This window comes from Coregonus lavaretus, assembly GCF_964263955.1.
Source record: "Coregonus lavaretus genome assembly, contig: HAP1_SCAFFOLD_764, whole genome shotgun sequence".
NCBI classification, from domain to species: domain Eukaryota; kingdom Metazoa; phylum Chordata; class Actinopteri; order Salmoniformes; family Salmonidae; genus Coregonus; species Coregonus lavaretus.
The window spans coordinates 217,161-242,742 of NW_028163916.1; the positions used below are offsets into that span (position 1 = coordinate 217,161).

At 50.0% G+C, this 25,582-nt stretch overlaps 1 protein-coding gene across 1 annotated transcript in view; it reads right to left on the bottom strand.

The window, feature by feature from the left end:
• The window catches only part of LOC311117666 (putative JmjC domain-containing histone demethylation protein 2C), an 89,861-nt gene that overhangs the window by 57,353 nt on the left and 6,926 nt on the right, over positions 1–25,582 (bottom strand). Inside the window, exons 4-6 of the mRNA XM_084192599.1 lie at positions 24,168–24,390; positions 19,794–20,137; positions 18,185–18,721 (exon numbers count right to left, since the gene is read on the bottom strand). Of these exons, the coding sequence (XP_084048725.1) occupies positions 18,185–18,721; positions 19,794–20,137; positions 24,168–24,390 (1,104 nt within the window). The remainder of the gene's footprint in view (positions 1–18,184; positions 18,722–19,793; positions 20,138–24,167; positions 24,391–25,582) is intronic.

The window sequence follows — 25,582 nt, forward strand, 5'->3', positions numbered from 1 at the left end:
GCTGCTCTCTATACAGCCCAGTCTCCTCTCTATACAGCCCAGTCTCCTCTCTATACAGCCCAGTCTCCTCTCTATACAGCCCAGTTTCCACAGCTCCTCTGTATACAGCCCAGTTTCCACAGCTGCTCTCTATACAGTCCAGTCTCCTCTCTATACAGCCCAGTCTCCTCTCTATACAGCCCAGTCTCCTCTCTATACAGCCCAGTCTCCTCTCTATACAGCCCAGTCTCCACAGCTGCTCTCTATACAGCCCAGTCTCCTCTCTATACAGCCCAGTCTCCTCTCTATACAGTCCAGTCTCCTCTCTATACAGCCCAGTCTCCTCTCTATACAGCCCAGTCTCCTCTCTATACAGCCCAGTCTCCTCTCTATACAGCCCAGTCTCCACAGCTGCTCTCTATACAGCCCAGTCTCCTCTCTATACAGCCCAGTCTCCTCTCTATACAGCCCAGTCTCCACAGCTGCTCTCTATACAGCCCAGTCTCCTCTCTATACAGCCCAGTCTCCTCTCTATACAGCCCAGTCTCCTCTCTATACAGCCCAGTCTCCACAGCTGCTCTCTATACAGCCCAGTCTCCTCTCTATACAGCCCAGTCTCCACAGCTGCTCTCTATACAGCCCAGTCTCCTCTCTATACATCCCAGTCTCCTCTCTATACAGCCCAGTCTCCTCTCTATACAGCCCAGTCTCCTCTCTATACAGCCCAGTCTCCTCTCTATACAGCCCAGTCTCCACAGCTGCTCTCTATACAGCCCAGTCTCCACAGCTGCTCTCTATACAGCCCAGTCTCCTCTCTATACAGTCCAGTCTCCACAGCTGCTCTCTATACAGCCCAGTCTCCTCTCTATACAGCCCAGTCTCCTCTCTATACAGCCCAGTCCCCTCTCTATCCAGCCCAGTCCCCTCTCTATACATCCCAGTCTCCTCTCTATACAGCCCAGTCTCCTCTCTATACAGCCCAGTCTCCTCTCTATACAGCCCAGTCTCCTCTCTATACAGCCCAGTCTCCTCTCTATACAGCCCAGTCTCCTCTCTATACAGCCCAGTCTCTTCTCTATACAGCCCAGTCTCCTCTCTATACAGCCCAGTCTCCTCTCTATACAGCCCAGTCTCCTCTCTATACAGCCCAGTCCCCTCTCTATACAGCCCAGTCTCCTCTCTATACAGCCCAGTCTCCTCTCTATACAGCCCAGTCTCCTCTATACAGCCCAGTCTCCTCTCTATACAGCCCAGTCTCCTCTCTATACAGCCCAGTCTCCTCTCTATACAGCCCAGTCTCCACAGCTGCTCTCTATACAGCCCAGTCTCCTCTCTATACAGCCCAGTCTCCTCTCTATACAGCCCAGTCTCCACAGCTGCTCTCTATACAGCCCAGTCTCCACAGCTGATCTCTATACAGCCCAGTCTCCTCTCTATACAGCCCAGTCTCCTCTCTATACAGCCCAGTTTCCACAGCTCCTCTGTATACAGCCCAGTTTCCACAGCTGCTCTCTATACAGTCCAGTCTCCTCTCTATACAGCCCAGTCTCCTCTCTATACAGCCCAGTCTCCTCTCTATACAGCCCAGTCTCCTCTCTATACAGCCCAGTCTCCTCTCTATACAGCCCAGTCTCCTCTCTATACAGCCCAGTCTCCTCTCTATACAGCCCAGTCTCCTCTCTATACAGCCCAGTCTCCTCTCTATACAGCCCAGTCTCCTCTCTATACAGCCCAGTCTCCTCTCTATACAGTCCAGTCTCCTCTCTATACAGCCCAGTCTCCTCTCTATACAGCCCAGTCTCCTCTCTATACAGCCCAGTCTCCTCTCTATACAGCCCAGTCTCCTCTCTATACAGCCCAGTCTCCTCTCTATACAGCCCAGTCTCCACAGCTGCTCTCTATACAGCCCAGTCTCCACAGCTGCTCTCTATACAGCCCAGTCTCCTCTCTATACAGCCCAGTCTCCACAGCTGCTCTCTATACAGCCCAGTCTCCTCTCTATACAGCCCAGTCTCCTCTCTATACAGCCCAGTCTCCTCTCTATACAGCCCAGTCTCCACAGCTGCTCTCTATACAGCCCAGTCTCCACAGCTGCTCTCTATACAGCCCAGTCTCCTCTCTATACAGCCCAGTCTCCTCTCTATACAGCCCAGTCTCCTCTCTATACAGCCCAGTCTCCTCTCTATACAGCCCAGTCTCCTCTCTATACAGCCCAGTCTCCACAGCTGCTCTCTATACAGCCCAGTCTCCACAGCTGCTCTCTATACAGCCCAGTCTCCTCTCTATACAGCCCAGTCTCCTCTCTATACAGCCCAGTCTCCTCTCTATACAGCCCAGTCTCCTCTCTATACAGCCCAGTCTCCTCTCTATACAGCCCAGTCTCCACAGCTGCTCTCTATACAGCCCAGTCTCCTCTCTATACAGCCCAGTCTCCTCTCTATACAGCCCAGTCTCCACAGCTGCTCTCTATACAGCCCAGTCTCCTCTCTATACAGCCCAGTCTCCTCTCAATACAGCCCAGTCTCCTCTCTATACAGCCCAGTCTCCTCTCTATACAGCCCAGTTTCCTCTCTATACAGCCCAGTCCCCTCTCTATACAGCCCAGTCTCCTCTCTATACAGCCCAGTCTCCTCTCTATACAGCCCAGTCTCCACAGCTGCTCTCTATACAGCCCAGTCTCCTCTCTATACAGCCCAGTCTCCTCTCTATACAGCCCAGTCACCTCTCTATACAGCCCAGTCTCCACAGCTGCTCTCTATACAGCCCAGTCTCCTCTCTATACAGCCCAGTCTCCTCTCTATACATCCCAGTCTCCTCTCTATACAGCCCAGTCTCCTCTCTATACAGCCCAGTCTCCTCTCTATACAGCCCAGTCTCCACAGCTGCTCTCTATACAGCCCAGTCTCCTCTCTATACAGCCCAGTCTCCTCTCTATACAGCCCAGTCTCCTCTCTATACAGCCCAGTCTCCTCTCTATACATCCCAGTCTCCTCTCTATACAGCCCAGTCTCCACAGCTGCTCTCTATACAGCCCAGTCTCCACAGCTGCTCTCTATACAGCCCAGTCTCCTCTCTATACAGCCCAGTCTCCTCTCTATACAGCCCAGTCTCCTCTCTATACAGCCCAGTTTCCACAGCTCCTCTGTATACAGCCCAGTTTCCACAGCTGCTCTCTATACAGTCCAGTCTCCTCTCTATACAGCCCAGTCTCCTCTCTATACAGCCCAGTCTCCTCTCTATACAGCCCAGTCTCCTCTCTATACAGCCCAGTCTCCACAGCTGCTCTCTATACAGCCCAGTCTCCTCTCTATACAGCCCAGTCTCCTCTCTATACAGTCCAGTCTCCTCTCTATACAGCCCAGTCTCCTCTCTATACAGCCCAGTCTCCTCTCTATACAGCCCAGTCTCCTCTCTATACAGCCCAGTCTCCACAGCTGCTCTCTATACAGCCCAGTCTCCTCTCTATACAGCCCAGTCTCCTCTCTATACAGCCCAGTCTCCACAGCTGCTCTCTATACAGCCCAGTCTCCTCTCTATACAGCCCAGTCTCCTCTCTATACAGCCCAGTCTCCTCTCTATACAGCCCAGTCTCCTCTCTATACAGCCCAGTCTCCTCTCTATACAGCCCAGTCCCCTCTCTATACAGCCCAGTCTCCTCTCTATACAGCCCAGTCTCCTCTCTATACAGCCCAGTCTCCTCTCTATACAGCCCAGTCTCCTCTCTATACAGCCCAGTCTCCTCTCTATACAGCCCAGTCTCCACAGCTGCTCTCTATACAGCCCAGTCTCCACAGCTGCTCTCTATACAGCCCAGTCTCCTCTCTATACAGCCCAGTCTCCTCTCTATACAGCCCAGTCTCCTCTCTATACAGCCCAGTCTCCACAGCTGCTCTCTATACAGCCCAGTCTCCACAGCTGATCTCTATACAGCCCAGTCTCCTCTCTATACAGCCCAGTCTCCTCTCTATACAGCCCAGTCTCCTCTCTATACAGCCCAGTCTCCACAGCTGCTCTCTATACAGCCCAGTCTCCTCTCTATACAGCCCAGTCTCCTCTCTATACAGCCCAGTCTCCTCTCTATACAGCCCAGTCTCCTCTCTATACAGCCCAGTCTCCTCTCTATACAGCCCAGTCTCCTCTCTATACAGCCCAGTCTCCTCTCTATACATCCCAGTCTCCTCTCTATACAGCCCAGTCTCCTCTCTATACAGCCCAGTCTCCTCTCTATACAGCCCAGTCTCCACAGCTGCTCTCTATACAGCCCAGTCTCCTCTCTATACAGCCCAGTCTCCTCTCTATACAGCCCAGTCTCCTCTCTATACAGCCCAGTCTCCTCTCTATACATCCCAGTCTCCTCTCTATACAGCCCAGTCTCCACAGCTGCTCTCTATACAGCCCAGTCTCCACAGCTGCTCTCTATACAGCCCAGTCTCCTCTCTATACAGCCCAGTCTCCTCTCTATACAGCCCAGTCTCCTCTCTATACAGCCCAGTCTCCTCTCTATACAGCCCAGTCTCCTCTCTATACAGCCCAGTTTCCACAGCTCCTCTGTATACAGCCCAGTTTCCACAGCTGCTCTCTATACAGTCCAGTCTCCTCTCTATACAGCCCAGTCTCCTCTCTATACAGCCCAGTCTCCTCTCTATACAGCCCAGTCTCCTCTCTATACAGCCCAGTCTCCACAGCTGCTCTCTATACAGCCCAGTCTCCTCTCTATACAGCCCAGTCTCCTCTCTATACAGTCCAGTCTCCTCTCTATACAGCCCAGTCTCCTCTCTATACAGCCCAGTCTCCACAGCTGCTCTCTATACAGCCCAGTCTCCTCTCTATACAGCCCAGTCTCCTCTCTATACAGCCCAGTCTCCTCTCTATACAGTCCAGTCTCCTCTCTATACAGCCCAGTCTCCTCTCTATACAGCCCAGTCTCCACAGCTGCTCTCTATACAGCCCAGTCTCCTCTCTATACAGCCCAGTCTCCTCTCTATACAGCCCAGTCTCCTCTCTATACAGCCCAGTCTCCTCTCTATACAGCCCAGTCCCCTCTCTATACAGCCCAGTCTCCCCTCTATACAGCCCAGTCTCCTCTCTATACAGCCCAGTCTCCTCTCTATACAGCCCAGTCTCCTCTCTATACAGCCCAGTCTCCTCTCTATACAGCCCAGTCTCCACAGCTGATCTCTATACAGCCCAGTCTCCTCTCTATACAGCCCAGTCTCCTCTCTATACAGCCCAGTCTCCTCTCTATACAGCCCAGTCTCCACAGCTCCTCTGTATACAGCCCAGTTTCCACAGCTGCTCTCTATACAGCCCAGTCTCCACAGCTGCTCTCTATACAGCCCAGTCTCCTCTCTATACAGCCCAGTCTCCTCTCTATACAGCCCAGTCTCCTCTCTATACAGCCCAGTCTCCTCTCTATACAGCCCAGTCTCCTCTCTATACAGCCCAGTCTCCTCTCTATACAGCCCAGTCTCCTCTCTATACAGCCCAGTCTCCTCTCTATACAGCCCAGTCTCCTCTCTATACAGCCCAGTCTCATCTCTATACAGCCCAGTCTCCTCTCTATACAGCCCAGTCTCCACAGCTGCTCTCTATACAGCCCAGTCTCCACAGCTGCTCTCTATACAGCCCAGTCTCCTCTCTATACAGCCCAGTCTCCTCTCTATACAGCCCAGTCTCCTCTCTATACAGTCCAGTCTCCTCTCTATACAGCCCAGTCTCCTCTCTATACAGCCCAGTCTCCTCTCTATACAGCCCAGTCTCCACAGCTGCTCTCTATACAGCCCAGTCTCCTCTCTATACAGCCCAGTCTCCTCTCTATACAGCCCAGTCTCCTCTCTATACAGCCCAGTCTCCTCTCTATACAGCCCAGTCTCCTCTCTATACAGCCCAGTCTCCTCTCTATACAGCCCAGTCTCCTCTCTATACAGCCCAGTCTCCTCTCTATACAGCCCAGTCTCCTCTCTATACAGCCCAGTCTCCTCTCTATACAGCCCAGTCTCCTCTCTATACAGCCCAGTCTCCACAGCAGCCCAGTCTCCTCTCTATACAGCCCAGTCTCCTCTCTATACAGCCCAGTCTCCTCTCTATACAGCCCAGTCTCCTCTCTATACAGCCCAGTCTCCACAGCTGCTCTCTATACAGCCCAGTCTCCTCTCTATACAGTCCAGTCTCCTCTCTATACAGCCCAGTCTCCTCTCTATACAGCCCAGTCTCCTCTCTATACAGTCCAGTCCCCTCTCTATACAGCCCAGTTTCCACAGCTGCTCTCTATACAGCCCAGTCTCCTCTCTATACAGCCCAGTCTCCTCTCTATACAGCCCAGTCTCCTCTCTATACAGCCCAGTCTCCTCTCTATACAGCCCAGTCTCCTCTCTATACAGCCCAGTCTCCTCTCTATACAGCCCAGTCTCCTCTCTATACAGCCCAGTCTCCTCTCTATACAGCCCAGTCTCCTCTCTATACAGCCCAGTCTCCTCTCTATACAGCCCAGTCTCCTCTCTATACAGCCCAGTCTCCTCTCTATACAGCCCAGTCTCCTCTCTATACAGCCCAGTCTCCTCTCTATACAGTCCAGTCTCCTCTCTATACAGCCCAGTCTCCTCTCTATACAGCCCAGTCTCCTCTCTATACAGCCCAGTCCCCTCTCTATACAGCCCAGTCTCCTCTCTATACAGCCCAGTCTCCTCTCTATACAGCCCAGTCTCCTCTCTATACAGCCCAGTCTCCTCTCTATACAGTCCAGTCTCCACAGCTGCTCTCTATACAGCCCAGTCTCCACAGCTGCTCTCTATACAGCCCAGTCTCCTCTCTATACAGCCCAGTCTCCTCTCTATACAGCCCAGTCTCCACAGCTGCTCTCTATACAGCCCAGTCTCCTCTCTATACAGCCCAGTCTCCTCTCTATACAGCCCAGTCTCCTCTCTATACAGCCCAGTCTCCTCTCTATACAGCCCAGTCTACTCTCTATACAGCCCAGTCTCCTCTCTATACAGCCCAGTATCTTCTCTATACAGCCCAGTCTCCTCTCTATACAGCCCAGTCTCCTCTCTATACAGTCCAGTCTCCACAGCTCCTCTCTATACAGCCCAGTCTCCACAGCTGCTCTCTATACAGCCCAGTCTCCTCTCTATACAGCCCAATCTCCTCTCTATACAGCCCAGTCTCCTCTCTATACAGCCCAGTCTCCTCTGTATACAGCCCAGTCTCCTCTCTATACAGCCCAGTCTCCTCTCTATACAGCCCAGTCTACTCTCTATACAGCCCAGTCTCCTCTCTATACAGCCCAGTCTCCTCTCTATACAGCCCAGTCTCCTCTCTATACAGCCCAGTCTCCTCTCTATACAGCCCAGTCTCCTCTCTATACAGCCCAGTCTCCACAGCTGCTCTCTATACAGCCCAGTCTCCACAGCTGCTCTCTATACAGCCCAGTCTCCTCTCTATACAGCCCAGTCTCCTCTCTATACAGCCCAGTCTCCTCTCTATACAGCCCAGTCTACTCTCTATACAGCCCAGTCTCCTCTCTATACAGCCCAGTCTCCACAGCTGCTCTCTATACAGCCCAGTCTCCTCTCTATACAGCCCAGTCTCCTCTCTATACAGCCCAGTCTCCACAGCTGCTCTCTATACAGCCCAGTCTCCTCTCTATACAGCCCAGTCTCCTCTCAATACAGCCCAGTCTCCTCTCTATACAGCCCAGTCTCCTCTCTATACAGCCCAGTTTCCTCTCTATACAGCCCAGTCCCCTCTCTATACAGCCCAGTCTCCTCTCTATACAGCCCAGTCTCCTCTCTATACAGCCCAGTCTCCACAGCTGCTCTCTATACAGCCCAGTCTCCTCTCTATACAGCCCAGTATCCTCTCTATACAGCCCAGTCACCTCTCTATACAGCCCAGTCTCCACAGCTGCTCTCTATACAGCCCAGTCTCCTCTCTATACAGCCCAGTCTCCTCTCTATACAGCCCAGTCTCCTCTCTATACAGCCCAGTCTCCTCTCTATACAGCCCAGTCTCCTCTCTATACAGCCCAGTCTCCTCTCTATACAGCCCAGTCTCCACAGCTGCTCTCTATACAGCCCAGTCTCCTCTCTATACAGCCCAGTCTCCTCTCTATACAGCCCAGTCTCCACAGCTGCTCTCTATACAGCCCAGTCTCCTCTCTATACAGCCCAGTCTCCTCTCTATACAGCCCAGTCTCCTCTCTATACAGCCCAGTCTCCTCTCTATACAGCCCAGTCTCCTCTCTATACAGCCCAGTCTCCTCTCTATACAGCCCAGTCTCCTCTCTATACAGCCCAGTCTCCTCTCTATACAGCCCAGTCTCCTCTCTATACAGCCCAGTCTCCTCTCTATACAGCCCAGTCTCCACAGCTGCTCTCTATACAGCCCAGTCTCCACAGCTGCTCTCTATACAGCCCAGTCTCCTCTCTATACAGCCCAGTCTCCTCTCTATACAGCCCAGTCTCCTCTCTATACAGCCCAGTCTCCACAGCTGCTCTCTATACAGCCCAGTCTCCTCTCTATACAGCCCAGTCTCCTCTCTATACAGCCCAGTCTCCTCTCTATACAGCCCAGTCTCCACAGCTGCTCTCTATACAGCCCAGTCTCCTCTCTATACAGCCCAGTCTCCTCTCTATACAGCCCAGTCTCCTCTCTATACAGCCCAGTCTCCTCTCTATACAGCCCAGTCTCCTCTCTATACAGCCCAGTCTCCACAGCTGCTCTCTATACAGCCCAGTCTCCACAGCTGCTCTCTATACAGCCCAGTCTTCTCTCTATACAGCCCAGTCTCCTCTCTATACAGCCCAGTCTCCTCTCTATACAGCCCAGTTTCCACAGCTCCTCTGTATACAGCCCAGTTTCCACAGCTGCTCTCTATACAGTCCAGTCTCCTCTCTATACAGCCCAGACTCCTCTCTATACAGCCCAGTCTCCTCTCTATACAGCCCAGTCTCCACAGCTGCTCTCTATACAGCCCAGTCTCCTCTCTATACAGCCCAGTCTCCTCTCTATACAGTCCAGTCTCCTCTCTATACAGCCCAGTCTCCTCTCTATACAGCCCAGACTCCTCTCTATACAGCCCAGTCTCCACAGCTGCTCTCTATACAGCCCAGTCTCCTCTCTATACAGCCCAGTCTCCTCTCTATACAGCCCAGTCTCCACAGCTGCTCTCTATACAGCCCAGTCTCCTCTCTATACAGCCCAGTCTCCACAGCTGCTCTCTATACAGCCCAGTCTCCTCTCTATACAGCCCAGTCTCCTCTCTATACAGCCCAGTCTCCTCTCTATACAGCCCAGTCTCCTCTCTATACAGCCCAGTCTCCTCTCTATACAGCCCAGTCTCCACAGCTGCTCTCTATACAGCCCAGTCTCCACAGCTGCTCTCTATACAGCCCAGTCTCCTCTCTATACAGTCCAGTCTCCACAGCTGCTCTCTATACAGCCCAGTCTCCTCTCTATACAGCCCAGTCTCCTCTCTATACAGCCCAGTCCCCTCTCTATCCAGCCCAGTCCCCTCTCTATACATCCCAGTCTCCTCTCTATACAGCCCAGTCTCCTCTCTATACAGCCCAGTCTCCTCTCTATACAGCCCAGTCTCCTCTCTATACAGCCCAGTCTCCTCTCTATACAGCCCAGTCTCCTCTCTATACAGCCCAGTCTCTTCTCTATACAGCCCAGTCTCCTCTCTATACAGCCCAGTCTCCTCTCTATACAGCCCAGTCTCCTCTCTATACAGCCCAGTCCCCTCTCTATACAGCCCAGTCTCCTCTCTATACAGCCCAGTCTCCTCTCTATACAGCCCAGTCTCCTCTATACAGCCCAGTCTCCTCTCTATACAGCCCAGTCTCCTCTCTATACAGCCCAGTCTCCTCTCTATACAGCCCAGTCTCCACAGCTGCTCTCTATACAGCCCAGTCTCCTCTCTATACAGCCCAGTCTCCTCTCTATACAGCCCAGTCTCCACAGCTGCTCTCTATACAGCCCAGTCTCCACAGCTGATCTCTATACAGCCCAGTCTCCTCTCTATACAGCCCAGTCTCCTCTCTATACAGCCCAGTTTCCACAGCTCCTCTGTATACAGCCCAGTTTCCACAGCTGCTCTCTATACAGTCCAGTCTCCTCTCTATACAGCCCAGTCTCCTCTCTATACAGCCCAGTCTCCTCTCTATACAGCCCAGTCTCCTCTCTATACAGCCCAGTCTCCTCTCTATACAGCCCAGTCTCCTCTCTATACAGCCCAGTCTCCTCTCTATACAGCCCAGTCTCCTCTCTATACAGCCCAGTCTCCTCTCTATACAGCCCAGTCTCCTCTCTATACAGCCCAGTCTCCTCTCTATACAGTCCAGTCTCCTCTCTATACAGCCCAGTCTCCTCTCTATACAGCCCAGTCTCCTCTCTATACAGCCCAGTCTCCTCTCTATACAGCCCAGTCTCCTCTCTATACAGCCCAGTCTCCTCTCTATACAGCCCAGTCTCCACAGCTGCTCTCTATACAGCCCAGTCTCCACAGCTGCTCTCTATACAGCCCAGTCTCCTCTCTATACAGCCCAGTCTCCACAGCTGCTCTCTATACAGCCCAGTCTCCTCTCTATACAGCCCAGTCTCCTCTCTATACAGCCCAGTCTCCTCTCTATACAGCCCAGTCTCCACAGCTGCTCTCTATACAGCCCAGTCTCCACAGCTGCTCTCTATACAGCCCAGTCTCCTCTCTATACAGCCCAGTCTCCTCTCTATACAGCCCAGTCTCCTCTCTATACAGCCCAGTCTCCTCTCTATACAGCCCAGTCTCCTCTCTATACAGCCCAGTCTCCACAGCTGCTCTCTATACAGCCCAGTCTCCACAGCTGCTCTCTATACAGCCCAGTCTCCTCTCTATACAGCCCAGTCTCCTCTCTATACAGCCCAGTCTCCTCTCTATACAGCCCAGTCTCCTCTCTATACAGCCCAGTCTCCTCTCTATACAGCCCAGTCTCCACAGCTGCTCTCTATACAGCCCAGTCTCCTCTCTATACAGCCCAGTCTCCTCTCTATACAGCCCAGTCTCCACAGCTGCTCTCTATACAGCCCAGTCTCCTCTCTATACAGCCCAGTCTCCTCTCAATACAGCCCAGTCTCCTCTCTATACAGCCCAGTCTCCTCTCTATACAGCCCAGTTTCCTCTCTATACAGCCCAGTCCCCTCTCTATACAGCCCAGTCTCCTCTCTATACAGCCCAGTCTCCTCTCTATACAGCCCAGTCTCCACAGCTGCTCTCTATACAGCCCAGTCTCCTCTCTATACAGCCCAGTCTCCTCTCTATACAGCCCAGTCACCTCTCTATACAGCCCAGTCTCCACAGCTGCTCTCTATACAGCCCAGTCTCCTCTCTATACAGCCCAGTCTCCTCTCTATACATCCCAGTCTCCTCTCTATACAGCCCAGTCTCCTCTCTATACAGCCCAGTCTCCTCTCTATACAGCCCAGTCTCCACAGCTGCTCTCTATACAGCCCAGTCTCCTCTCTATACAGCCCAGTCTCCTCTCTATACAGCCCAGTCTCCTCTCTATACAGCCCAGTCTCCTCTCTATACATCCCAGTCTCCTCTCTATACAGCCCAGTCTCCACAGCTGCTCTCTATACAGCCCAGTCTCCACAGCTGCTCTCTATACAGCCCAGTCTCCTCTCTATACAGCCCAGTCTCCTCTCTATACAGCCCAGTCTCCTCTCTATACAGCCCAGTTTCCACAGCTCCTCTGTATACAGCCCAGTTTCCACAGCTGCTCTCTATACAGTCCAGTCTCCTCTCTATACAGCCCAGTCTCCTCTCTATACAGCCCAGTCTCCTCTCTATACAGCCCAGTCTCCTCTCTATACAGCCCAGTCTCCACAGCTGCTCTCTATACAGCCCAGTCTCCTCTCTATACAGCCCAGTCTCCTCTCTATACAGTCCAGTCTCCTCTCTATACAGCCCAGTCTCCTCTCTATACAGCCCAGTCTCCTCTCTATACAGCCCAGTCTCCTCTCTATACAGCCCAGTCTCCACAGCTGCTCTCTATACAGCCCAGTCTCCTCTCTATACAGCCCAGTCTCCTCTCTATACAGCCCAGTCTCCACAGCTGCTCTCTATACAGCCCAGTCTCCTCTCTATACAGCCCAGTCTCCTCTCTATACAGCCCAGTCTCCTCTCTATACAGCCCAGTCTCCTCTCTATACAGCCCAGTCTCCTCTCTATACAGCCCAGTCCCCTCTCTATACAGCCCAGTCTCCTCTCTATACAGCCCAGTCTCCTCTCTATACAGCCCAGTCTCCTCTCTATACAGCCCAGTCTCCTCTCTATACAGCCCAGTCTCCTCTCTATACAGCCCAGTCTCCACAGCTGCTCTCTATACAGCCCAGTCTCCACAGCTGCTCTCTATACAGCCCAGTCTCCTCTCTATACAGCCCAGTCTCCTCTCTATACAGCCCAGTCTCCTCTCTATACAGCCCAGTCTCCACAGCTGCTCTCTATACAGCCCAGTCTCCACAGCTGATCTCTATACAGCCCAGTCTCCTCTCTATACAGCCCAGTCTCCTCTCTATACAGCCCAGTCTCCTCTCTATACAGCCCAGTCTCCACAGCTGCTCTCTATACAGCCCAGTCTCCTCTCTATACAGCCCAGTCTCCTCTCTATACAGCCCAGTCTCCTCTCTATACAGCCCAGTCTCCTCTCTATACAGCCCAGTCTCCTCTCTATACAGCCCAGTCTCCTCTCTATACAGCCCAGTCTCCTCTCTATACATCCCAGTCTCCTCTCTATACAGCCCAGTCTCCTCTCTATACAGCCCAGTCTCCTCTCTATACAGCCCAGTCTCCACAGCTGCTCTCTATACAGCCCAGTCTCCTCTCTATACAGCCCAGTCTCCTCTCTATACAGCCCAGTCTCCTCTCTATACAGCCCAGTCTCCTCTCTATACATCCCAGTCTCCTCTCTATACAGCCCAGTCTCCACAGCTGCTCTCTATACAGCCCAGTCTCCACAGCTGCTCTCTATACAGCCCAGTCTCCTCTCTATACAGCCCAGTCTCCTCTCTATACAGCCCAGTCTCCTCTCTATACAGCCCAGTCTCCTCTCTATACAGCCCAGTCTCCTCTCTATACAGCCCAGTTTCCACAGCTCCTCTGTATACAGCCCAGTTTCCACAGCTGCTCTCTATACAGTCCAGTCTCCTCTCTATACAGCCCAGTCTCCTCTCTATACAGCCCAGTCTCCTCTCTATACAGCCCAGTCTCCTCTCTATACAGCCCAGTCTCCACAGCTGCTCTCTATACAGCCCAGTCTCCTCTCTATACAGCCCAGTCTCCTCTCTATACAGTCCAGTCTCCTCTCTATACAGCCCAGTCTCCTCTCTATACAGCCCAGTCTCCACAGCTGCTCTCTATACAGCCCAGTCTCCTCTCTATACAGCCCAGTCTCCTCTCTATACAGCCCAGTCTCCTCTCTATACAGTCCAGTCTCCTCTCTATACAGCCCAGTCTCCTCTCTATACAGCCCAGTCTCCACAGCTGCTCTCTATACAGCCCAGTCTCCTCTCTATACAGCCCAGTCTCCTCTCTATACAGCCCAGTCTCCTCTCTATACAGCCCAGTCTCCTCTCTATACAGCCCAGTCCCCTCTCTATACAGCCCAGTCTCCCCTCTATACAGCCCAGTCTCCTCTCTATACAGCCCAGTCTCCTCTCTATACAGCCCAGTCTCCTCTCTATACAGCCCAGTCTCCTCTCTATACAGCCCAGTCTCCACAGCTGATCTCTATACAGCCCAGTCTCCTCTCTATACAGCCCAGTCTCCTCTCTATACAGCCCAGTCTCCTCTCTATACAGCCCAGTCTCCACAGCTCCTCTGTATACAGCCCAGTTTCCACAGCTGCTCTCTATACAGCCCAGTCTCCACAGCTGCTCTCTATACAGCCCAGTCTCCTCTCTATACAGCCCAGTCTCCTCTCTATACAGCCCAGTCTCCTCTCTATACAGCCCAGTCTCCACAGCTGCTCTCTATACAGCCCAGTCTCCTCTCTATACAGCCCAGTCTCCTCTCTATACAGCCCAGTCTCCTCTCTATACAGCCCAGTCTCCTCTCTATACAGCCCAGTCTCCTCTCTATACAGTCCAGTCTCCTCTCTATACAGCCCAGTCTCCTCTCTATACAGCCCAGTCTCCTCTCTATACAGTCCAGTCTCCTCTCTATACAGCCCAGTCTCCTCTCTATACAGCCCAGTCTCCTCTCTATACAGCCCAGTCTCCTCTCTATACAGCCCAGTCTCCTCTCTATACAGCCCAGTCTCCTCTCTATACAGCCCAGTCTCCTCTCTATACAGCCCAGTCTCCTCTCTATACAGCCCAGTCTCCTCTCTATACAGCCCAGTCTCCTCTCTATACAGCCCAGTCTCCTCTCTATACAGCCCAGTCTCATCTCTATACAGCCCAGTCTCCTCTCTATACAGCCCAGTCTCCACAGCTGCTCTCTATACAGCCCAGTCTCCACAGCTGCTCTCTATACAGCCCAGTCTCCTCTCTATACAGCCCAGTCTCCTCTCTATACAGCCCAGTCTCCTCTCTATACAGTCCAGTCTCCTCTCTATACAGCCCAGTCTCCTCTCTATACAGCCCAGTCTCCTCTCTATACAGCCCAGTCTCCACAGCTGCTCTCTATACAGCCCAGTCTCCTCTCTATACAGCCCAGTCTCCTCTCTATACAGCCCAGTCTCCTCTCTATACAGCCCAGTCTCCTCTCTATACAGCCCAGTCTCCTCTCTATACAGCCCAGTCTCCTCTCTATACAGCCCAGTCTCCTCTCTATACAGCCCAGTCTCCTCTCTATACAGCCCAGTCTCCTCTCTATACAGCCCAGTCTCCTCTCTATACAGCCCAGTCTCCTCTCTATACAGCCCAGTCTCCACAGCTGCTCTCTATACAGCCCAGTCTCCTCTCTATACAGCCCAGTCTCCTCTCTATACAGCCCAGTCTCCTCTCTATACAGCCCAGTCTCCTCTCTATACAGCCCAGTCTCCACAGCTGCTCTCTATACAGCCCAGTCTCCTCTCTATACAGTCCAGTCTCCTCTCTATACAGCCCAGTCTCCTCTCTATACAGCCCAGTCTCCTCTCTATACAGTCCAGTCCCCTCTCTATACAGCCCAGTCTCCACAGCTGCTCTCTATACAGCCCAGTCTCCTCTCTATACAGTCCAGTCTCCTCTCTATACAGCCCAGTCTCCTCTCTATACAGCCCAGTCTCCTCTCTATACAGTCCAGTCTCCTCTCTATACAGCCCAGTCTCCTCTCTATACAGCCCAGTCTCCTCTCTATACAGCCCAGTCTCCTCTCTATACAGTCCAGTCCCCTCTCTATACAGCCCAGTCTCCACAGCTGCTCTCTATACAGCCCAGTCTCCTCTCTATACAGCCCAGTCTCCTCTCTATACAGCCCAGTCTCCTCTCTATACAGCCCAGTCTCCTCTCTATACAGCCCAGTCTCCTCTCTATACAGCCCAGTCTCCTCTCTATACAGCCCAGTCTCCACAGCTGCTCTCTATACAGCCCAGTCAGAGACATAGCAACAATGAGTACTGCACACAGTGGTGCAGTAGGACAAATATTCAACATGCAGTGTATCTCCACTTCTCCACCAACTAACTGATATAGAAATTAAAATATATACAGGTTAAAAGTAATGACTAAATGTTCCACCCTTAAATATAGTTGTGAAATGTTTTTGTTTTAAGTATGATTAGTACTTTTTTAGTAGTGACTAATTATTACACTCCGAAACTATGTGAGATGTGTTAGAATCTACTACCTGGTAATGTGTGAGTGTAGGACCAGTAAAGATTATGACATTGTGTTACTATTTAGCAACTTGAGGCAAAGAAGAAGGAGAACTGTTAAACATGGTGCAGAATATTGTGAGAACGGCGATAACTGAGGAATGAAGGGAGTAGAGAGACTATGATAAGAACATGTATGTGTATGTGTATGTGTGTGTGTGTGTGTGTGTGTGTGTGTGTGTGTGTAAACTGATGGTCAGGAGAGCAGTTTTAAAGTGGAAAACTACAGCCCGCCTACAGAGGGGTGGGATTTTCGTATGACGTGTGCGTATAAAAATATGTACGACCATTTTGTGGCAGAATTCTCAATTAATAAAGATCTCTGAATAATGCAACTGGGAGCTCTGTCCGTTTCTGATCCAAAAGCCTTACAACCTTTTGGGAGACACACAGAGACACTGAAATAGTTAGTTAATAAATTCTCTTAACAGCTTGGTCCTTCGAGCCGGATTCCAATACCTGCCTCTGTCATTCCAGGTAACTCTGAAAACCGTCGACGGGCGATTGATACATTCGTAAATAGAAAGTCCTGCCCTTTGACATTAAGGGTTAAGACAGGCCAGAGGACACCTGATTAATGACAGAGACGGTGACGGAATCCAAACCTACATTGAATCTCGGCTGCAAGGAAAAGGTCGGTAGTCTTTATTCATTACTTGGTGAAATTGATTTGAGAACTTGCTAAAATAAATAATAATAATAATAATAATAACATGCCATTTAGCAGACGCTTTTATCCAAAGCGACTTACAGTCATGTGTGCATACATTTTTGTGTATGGGTGGTCCCGGGGATCGAACCCACTACCTTGGCGTTACAAGCGCCGTGCTCTACCAGCTGAGCTACAGAGGACCACTAATTGACTGAAGGTTAAACGTCATAATTTAAAGTAGCAAATTGATCAATGCGTAGCCAATTTAAAGTGAAATGTTGGTGGGTCCGTAACGATTCACGGTAATAGGCCATTACCAAAAGAAACTACCCTGTATTCAGAGAACCTGTAGTAGATTATAGAACAGTCAACAAAATAATCCGGGATAAAGAAATACAGTGAAAGTAATGTGTGAAGACAAGGTTAATATAACTGAGTACATTTGGACGGTTTAGATCACTAGGAGAGGGAGAACCCATTTCTGTTGTATGAGACTGTCAGGAATTGTCAAGATTACATTTGAGGGGATAAATTCCTCTGTAACGTTATGAGATAATTCTGGGGGACTAGTCAAGACTACCTATACAGGGAGGGGTGATTCCAGGTGTTGTACTTGTTATATAGAAGAGGTGGCTAAGGGATTTTTAACAGTACCAACCATGGGGGGCAAATCCTCACAAGAGGTCCCAGAATTGACTGGGGACGAGAAATACATGGAAATGCGAGACAAACGAAATGTGTATTATGGACCTAATTGGAGAAAGAAATATGGCTTTACTGGGCGACTTGATGTAATTAAACTGGAATCCATGATTTAAAAAATGCATGTAAATTGTGGTAATGATCTAAAGAAACAGAAAAGAGAGGGCTAGATACAGCCAAGGTGTGGCCCTCTGAGTCTCGAAAGAGAGAGGAGGGTCAGAGAAGGAAAAAGGAAGTCAGAAAGGAAGGTCTAAGATAGAACCCACAGCTCCCCCTGTAGAACGGGTTGGATCCAGATTATACCCCTCCTTGGCAGATTAGGCCTGGAGGGATAATCCAGACAATTAGGTAGGGGTGGTAAGGGGAAGGGTGCCACAGCAGGCTGCCGTTTTGGAGTTTCCACCCCCTTACCAGAACCAAGGGGAAGCTGAGGGAGCACAGAGGGGGGTTGAGGATAAGGCAAAGGAAGATAGTACAGTTGAGGTTCTAACAACATTTTTGGAACAACAGCAGCAACCCAATTGGTCATTGCAGAAATTAGAAAGAGAGAGAGAGAGACGGAAAGAGAAGGCTAAGAAAGTAACTAGAGTACTAGGGTTCAATAGGGGGGTCAAGGGACCGAAGGGGGGAAGACCCAGGCCCCTGAGGAGACTGGAACCCCACAACAAATGGTCCAGTTAGGAGCTGAGCTCAGGAGGGAGTCAGTATGAGTCAGGAGATGAGAGTAGGAGGGGGCCAGTACCCACTGATAGCCTTACCTAATCTATTGGCAGGGAATGAAGGGGCCCCAGCGACCTTAGATGTATACAGGCCATGAACACAGAGGAACGTGGCCCTAGCGGTAGAAGGAACGACCCACCCCAAAACAGGAATAGTAAGGTTTGGGTTGCCGTTAGAGGGCAGTGGGTTTCAGGGGATGCCCAGAAAGACACTGAAATAGTTAGTTAATAAATTATCTTACCACTAACAGCACTGGAGATGAAACTAGTGACGGAGGAACTAGAGACTAACTGACCTGTCCCTGTCTCCAACACTCTCTGAACAGCTTCCTGTTGCCAGGGTGTCGGTGGTCTTTGAGCCAGAGCAGTCTGCGTTCATACAACCAGCAGTGGGGGATGTCAGCGTGGAGCTGCAGGGTCTTCTCTAGCTTGGCTACAGGAGGGTCCTCTGTCCCAGTGTTCGGGTTAGGACCTGTCCCAGTCCCAGTGTTCGGGTTAGGACCTGTCCCAGTCCCAGTGTTCGGGTTAGGACCTGTCCCAGTCCCAGTGTTCGGGTTAGGACCTGTCCCAGTCCCAGTGTTCGGGTTAGGACCTGTCCCAGTCCCAGTGTTCGGGTTAGGACCTGTCCCAGTCCCAGTGTTAAGGTTAGGACCTGTCCCAGTCCCAGGCTGCTTCTTCCTCTCGGTCTTCATCTCCCTCTCCTCTGTAGTTGTGCTGGTCGCCTCCAGCTTCAGACTCAGCTTGGCTCCTCGGCTGGCAGGGATTTTGTTCTCAACCACGGATGCTATGATGTCATCCAGGATGTTGGGCATGCTACGGCCACTCTTCCCCGTCTGGAGAGAGGAGATATAGCATTAGAACGTATGGATCAGTATGGAGAAATAATACAACATCATGATATACATCAGAGAAGATCCCATCAGTCTATGAGAGAGACCAGGGGTGTGGACCAGCTGTGTGTTAAGGGATCCCATCAGTCTATGAGAGAGACCAGGGGTGTGGACCAGCTGTGTGTTAAGGGATCTGATCAGTCTATGAGAGAGACCAGGTGTGTGGACCAGCTGTGTGTTAAGGGATCCCATCAGTCTATGAGAGAGACCAGGGGTGTGGACCAGCTGTGTGTTAAGGGATCCCATCAGTCTATGAGAGAGACCAGGGGTGTGGACCAGCTGTGTGTTAAGGGATCCCATCAGTCTATGAGAGAGACCAGGTGTGTGGACCAACTGTGTGTTAAGGGATCCCATCAGTCTATGAGAGAGACCAGGGGTGTGGACCAGCTGTGTGTTAAGGGATCCCATCAGTCTATGAGAGAGACCAGGGGTGTGGACCAGCTGTGTGTTAAGGGATCCCATCAGTCTATGAGAGAGACCAGGTGTGTGGACCGACTGTGTGTTAAGGGATCCCATCAGTCTATGAGAGAGACCAGGTGTGTGGACCAACTGTGTGTTAAGGGATCCCATCAGTCTATGAGAGAGACCAGGGGTGTGGACCAGCTGTGTGTTAAGGGATCCCATCAGTCTATGAGAGAGACCAGGTGTGTGGACCAACTGTGTGTTAAGGGATCCCATCAGTCTATGAGAGAGACCAGGGGTGTGGACCAGCTGTGTGTTAAGGGATCCCATCAGTCTATGAGAGAGACCAGGGGTGTGGACCAGCTGTGTGTTAAGGGATCCCATCAGTCTATGAGACAGACCAGGGGTGTGGACCAGCTGTGTGTTAAGGGATCCCATCAGTCTATGAGAGAGACCAGGGGTGTGGACCAGCTGTGTGTTAAGGGATCCCATCAGTCTATGAGAGAGACCAGGTGTGTGGACCAGCTGTGTGTTAAGGGATCCCATCATTTTATTCCCACCATACAGGAAGATAATGGTGTACTGTGTGTGTCTCTCTGTCCCAGCCACGTACCTGTGCTGCGGTGGAGTATACAGGAGCGAAGGCCATGCCAGCATCAGTAGAGCCCAGACGTAGTTTACCAGCGGTGGTAGTCAGGAGGTCCCTTAGAGTAGAGGCCTGTTCTGTGATGTTAGACACCAGACTACTGACATCATGATGCCTGTTAGACACCAGACTACTGACATCATGATGCCTGTTCGACACCAGGCCAGAGGCTTTACAGTGGAGAGACTCTAGGGTGCTGACATCATGATGCCTGTTCGACACCAGGCCAGAGGCTTTACAGTGGAGAGACTCCAGGGTGCTGACATCATGATACTCCTTCACCACCTTACCCAGAGGAGATTCCTTGTTTTCTATACCAGAGACAAGAGAACATTATCATCACACACCAGTTACAACTGACCTCATCTATCACAAGTTAACACATAATCCATCATGACACTATCAAAATAATGACAGAAATATGTATGAATCCACAACACAGCAACACACCAGTTACAATACACCTCAACTACCAAAGACTGCTGTCCAAATGGATAGATATAATAATCCAGTATCTACAGTGGGGAGAACAAGTATTTGATAAACTGCAGATTTTGCAGGTTTTCCTACTTACAAAGCATGTAGAGGTCTGTAATTTTTATCATAGGTACACTTCAACTGTGAGAGACGGAATCTAAAACAGCAATCCAGAAAATCACATTGTATGATTTTTAAGTAATTAATTTGCATTTTATTGCATGACGTAAGTATTTGATCACCTACCAACCAGTAAGAATTCCGGCTCTCAAAGACCTGTTAGTTTTTCTTTAAGAAGCCCTCCTGTTCTCCACTCATTACCTGTATTAACTACACCTGTTTTAACTCGTTACCTATATAAAAGACACCTGTCCACAAACTCAATCAAACAGACTCCAACCTCTCCACAATGGCAAAGACCAGAGAGCTGTGTAAGGACATCAGGGATACAATTGTAGACCTGCACAAGGCTGGGATGGGCTACAGGACAATAGGCAAGCAGCTTGGTGAGAAGGCAACAACTGTTGGCGCAATTATTAGGAAATGGAAGAAGTTCAAGATGACGGTCAATCACCCTCGGTCTGGGGCTCCATGCAAGATCTCACCTTGTGGGGCATCAATGATCATGAGGAAGGTAAGGGATCAGCCCAGAACTACACGGCAGGACCAGGTCAATGACCTGAAGAGAGCTGGGACCACCGTCTCAAAGAAAACCATTAGTAACACACTACGCCGTCATGGATTAAAATCCTGCAGCGCACGCAAGGTCCCCCTGCTCAAGCCAGCGCATGTCCAGGCCCGTCTGAAGTTTGCCAATGACCATCTGGATGATCCAGAGGAGGAATGGGAGAAGGTCATGTGGTCTGATGAGACAAAAATAGAGCTTTTTGGTCTAAACTCCACTCGCCGTGTCTGGAGGAAGAAGAAGGATGAGTACAACCCCAAGAACACCATCCCAACCGTGAAGCATGGAGGTGGAAACATCATTCTTTGGGGATGCTTTTCTGCAAAGGGGACAGGACGACTACACCGTATTGAGGGGAGGATGGATGGGGCCATGTATCGCGAGATCTTGGCCAACAACTTCCTTCCCTCAGTAAGAACATTGAAGATGGGTCGTGGCTGGGTTTTCCAGCATGACAACGACCCGAAACACACAGCCAGGGCAACTAAGGAGTGGCTCCGTAAGAAGCATCTCAAGGTCCTGGAGTGGCCTAGCCAGTCTCCAGACCTGAACCCAATAGAACATCTTTGGAGGGAGCTGATAGTCCGTATTGCCCAGCGACAGCCACGAAACCTGAAGGATCTGGAGAAGGTCTGTATGGAGGAGTGGGCCAAAATCCCTGCTGCAGTGTGTGCAAACCTGGTCAAGACCTACAGGAAACGTATGATCTCTGTAATTGCAAACAAAGGATTCTGTACCAAATATTAAGTTCTGCTTTTCTGATGTATCAAATACTTATGTCATGCAATAAAATGCAAATGAATTACTTAAAAATCATACAATGTGATTTTCTGGATTTTTGTTTTAGATTCCGTCTCTCACAGTTGAAGTGTACCTATGATAAAAATTACAGACCTCTACATGCTTTGTAAGTAGGAAAACCTGCAAAATCGGCAGTGTATCAAATACTTGTTCTCCCCACTGTATATGCTGCTGGTAGCCTGACAAGTACACAAACTAGACAAACACTTAGAGGAAAGTTCTCAGCGGGCCAGGCTAACAGTCAGATTGACCAGCAAACAAAGTGCAGAGTGTCATGTTGGAATCAAATCAAATTTTATTGGTCACATACAAGTGTTTAGCAGATGTTATAGCAGGTGTAGCGAAATGCTTGTGCTTCTAGCTCCGACAGTGCAGTAATATTTAACAAGTAATATCTAACCATTTCACAACACATACCCAATACACACAAACCTAAGTAAGGAAAGAATTAAGAATATATACAGTACCAGTCAAACGTTTGGACACATCTACTCTTTCAAGGGTTTTTCTTTATTTTTACTATTTTCTACATTGTAGAATAATAGTGAAGACATCAAAACTATGAAATAACACATATGGAATCAAGTAGTAACCAAAAAAGTGTTAAACAAATCAAAATACATTTTATATTTGAGATTCTTCAAATAGCCACCCTTTGCCTTGATGACAGCTTTGCACATGCTTGGCATTCTCTCAACCAGCTTCCCCTGTAATGCTTTTCCAACAGTCTTGAAGGAGTTCCCACATATGCTGAGCACTTGTTGGCTGCATTTCCTTCACTCTGCCGTCCGACTCATCCCAAACCATCTCAATTGGGTTGATGTCGGGGGATTGTGGACGCCAGGTCATTTGATGCAGCACTCCATCACTCTCCTTCTTGGTAAAATAGCCCTTACACAGCCTGGAGGTGTGTTGGGTCATTGTCCTGTTGAAAAACAAATGATAGTCCCACTAAGCCCAAACCAGATGGGATGGCGTATCGCTGCAGAATGCTGTGGTAGCCATGCTGGTTAAGTGTGCCTTGAATTCTAAATAAATCACAGACAGTGGCACCAGCAAAGCACCCCCACACCATAACACCTCCTCCTCTATGCTTTACGTGGGAAATACACATGCGGAGATCATCCGTTCACCCACACCGCTTCTCACAAACCAAAAATCTCAAATTTGGACTCCAGACCAAAGGACAAATTTCCACCGGTCTAATGTCCATTGCTTGTGTTTATTGGCCCAAGCAGGTCTCTTCTTCTTATTGGTGTCCGTTAGTAGTGGTTTCTTTGCAGCAATTCGACCATGAAGGCCTGATTCAAACAGTCCCCTCTGAACAGTTGATGTTGAGATGTGTCTGTTACTTCAACTCTGTGAAGCATTTATTTGGGCTGCAATTTCTGAGGCTGGTAACTCTAATGAACTTATCCTCTGCAGCAGAGGTAAATCTGGGTCTTCCATTCCTGTGCCAGTCCTCACGACTGCACTTGAAGAAACGTTCAAAGTTCTTGACATTTTCTGTATTGACTGACCATGTCTTAAAGTAATGATGGACTGTCGTTTCTCTTTGCTTATTTGAGCTGTTCTTGCCATAATATGGACTTGGTATTTTACCAAATAGGGCTATCTTCTGTATACCCCCCTACCTTGTCACAACACAATTGATTGGCTCAAATGCATTAAAAACACAAATTAACTTTTAACAAGGCACACCTGTTAATTGAAATGCATTCCAGGTGACTACCTCATGAAGCTGGTTGAGAGAATGCCAAGAGTGTGCAAAGCTGTCATCAAGGCAAAGGGTGGCTACATGATTCCATATGTGTTATTTCATTGTTTTTGATGTCTTCATTATAATTCTACAATGTAAAAAATAGTAAAAATAAAGAAAAACCCTTGAAAGAGTAGATGTGTCCAAACTTTTGACTGGTAGTGTACATATATGGACGAGCGATGTCAGAGCGGCATGGACTATGAGTAGAATCCAGTAGAATAGTATAGAATCCAGTTATTGTGTAGTAGTCCAGATCTCTCTCTCCGCTGTGTGTGTCTGAGCTAGTGTGATGGGCGTTCTCTCTCTCCGCCGTGTGTGTCTGAGCTAGCGTGATGGGCGTTCTCTCTCTCCGCCGTGTGTGTCTGAGCTAGTGTGATGGGCGTTCTCTCTCTCCGCCGTGTGTGTCTGAGCTAGTGTGATGCGTGTTCTCTCTCTCCGCCGTGTGTGTCTGAGCTAGTGTGATGGGCGTTCTCTCTCTCCGCCGTGTGTGTCTGAGCTAGTGTGATGGGCGTTCTCTCTCTCCGCTGTGTGTGTCTGAGCTAGTGTGATGGGCGTTCTCTCTCTCCGCCGTGTGTGTCTGAGCTAGTGTGATGGGCATTCTCTCTCTCCCCTGTACCTTTCTTTTCCTCCCGTGACTTCTGTTCAGCTAGGTCAGCCAGGAAGTGGAGAGGGCTCTGGGACTCAGGGGGAGGCAGTTTGGAGTCAGAGGAGGTGTCTGAGGCAGGGCTGGAGCCTCCGTTAGTCTCAGCTTTACCCTGACTGGGGTTCAGCTGCCCAGGCTCTGTCTTCACGTTACACAGAGAGATCTTGTTGCTGTGGTTTAACACGTTCTGGAGGACCTGACCAGGAGAGACAGTGGAGAGACAGGTCAACAACAACCAGTAAACAACACGTCACAGACAGAGACAGCAGACACACATCAACAACACGTCACAGACAGAGACAGCAGACACACATCAACAACACGTCACAGACAGCTGACACACATCAACAACACGTCACAGACAGAGACAGCAGACACACATCAACAACACGTCAGACAGAGACAGCAGACACACATCAACAACACGTCACAGACAGAGACAGCAGACACACATCAACAACACGTCAGACAGAGACAGCAGACACACATCAACAACACGTCAGACAGAGACAGCAGACACACATCAACAACACGTCACAGACAGAGACAGCAGACACACATCAACAACACGTCACAGACAGAGGTCTAGATTCCAGAGGTCTAACCAGTCTACATTACTGAGCTAACAGACAGAGGTCTAGATTCCAGAGGTCTAACCAGTCTACATTACTGAGCTAACAGACAGAGGTCTAGATTCCAGAGGTCTAACCAGTCTACATTACTGAGCTAACAGACAGAGGTCTAGATTCCAGAGGTCTAACCAGTCTACATTACTGAGCTAACAGACAGAGGTCTAGATTCCAGAGGTCTAACCAGTCTACATTACTGAGCTAACAGACAGAGGTCTAGATTCCAGAGGTCTAACCAGTCTACATTACTGAGCTAACAGACAGAGGTCTAGATTCCAGAGGTCTAACCAGTCTACATTACTGAGCTAACAGACAGAGGTCTAGATTCCAGAGGTCTAACCAGTCTACATTACTGAGCTAACAGACAGAGGTCTAGATTCCAGAGGTCTAACCAGTCTACATTACTGAGCTAACAGACAGAGGTCTAGATTCCAGAGGTCTAACTAGTCTACATTACTGAGCTAACAGACAGAGGTCTAGATTCCAGAGGTCTAACCAGTCTACATTACTGAGCTAACAGACAGAGGTCTAGATTCCAGAGGTCTAACCAGTCTACATTACTGAGCTAACAGACAGAGGTCTAGATTCCAGAGGTCTAACCAGTCTACATTACTGAGCTAACAGACAGAGGTCTAGATTCCAGAGGTCTAACCAGTCTACATTACTGAGCTAACAGACAGAGGTCTAGATTCCAGAGGTCTAACTAGTCTACATTACTGAGCTAACAGACAGAGGTCTAGATTCCAGAGGTCTAACCAG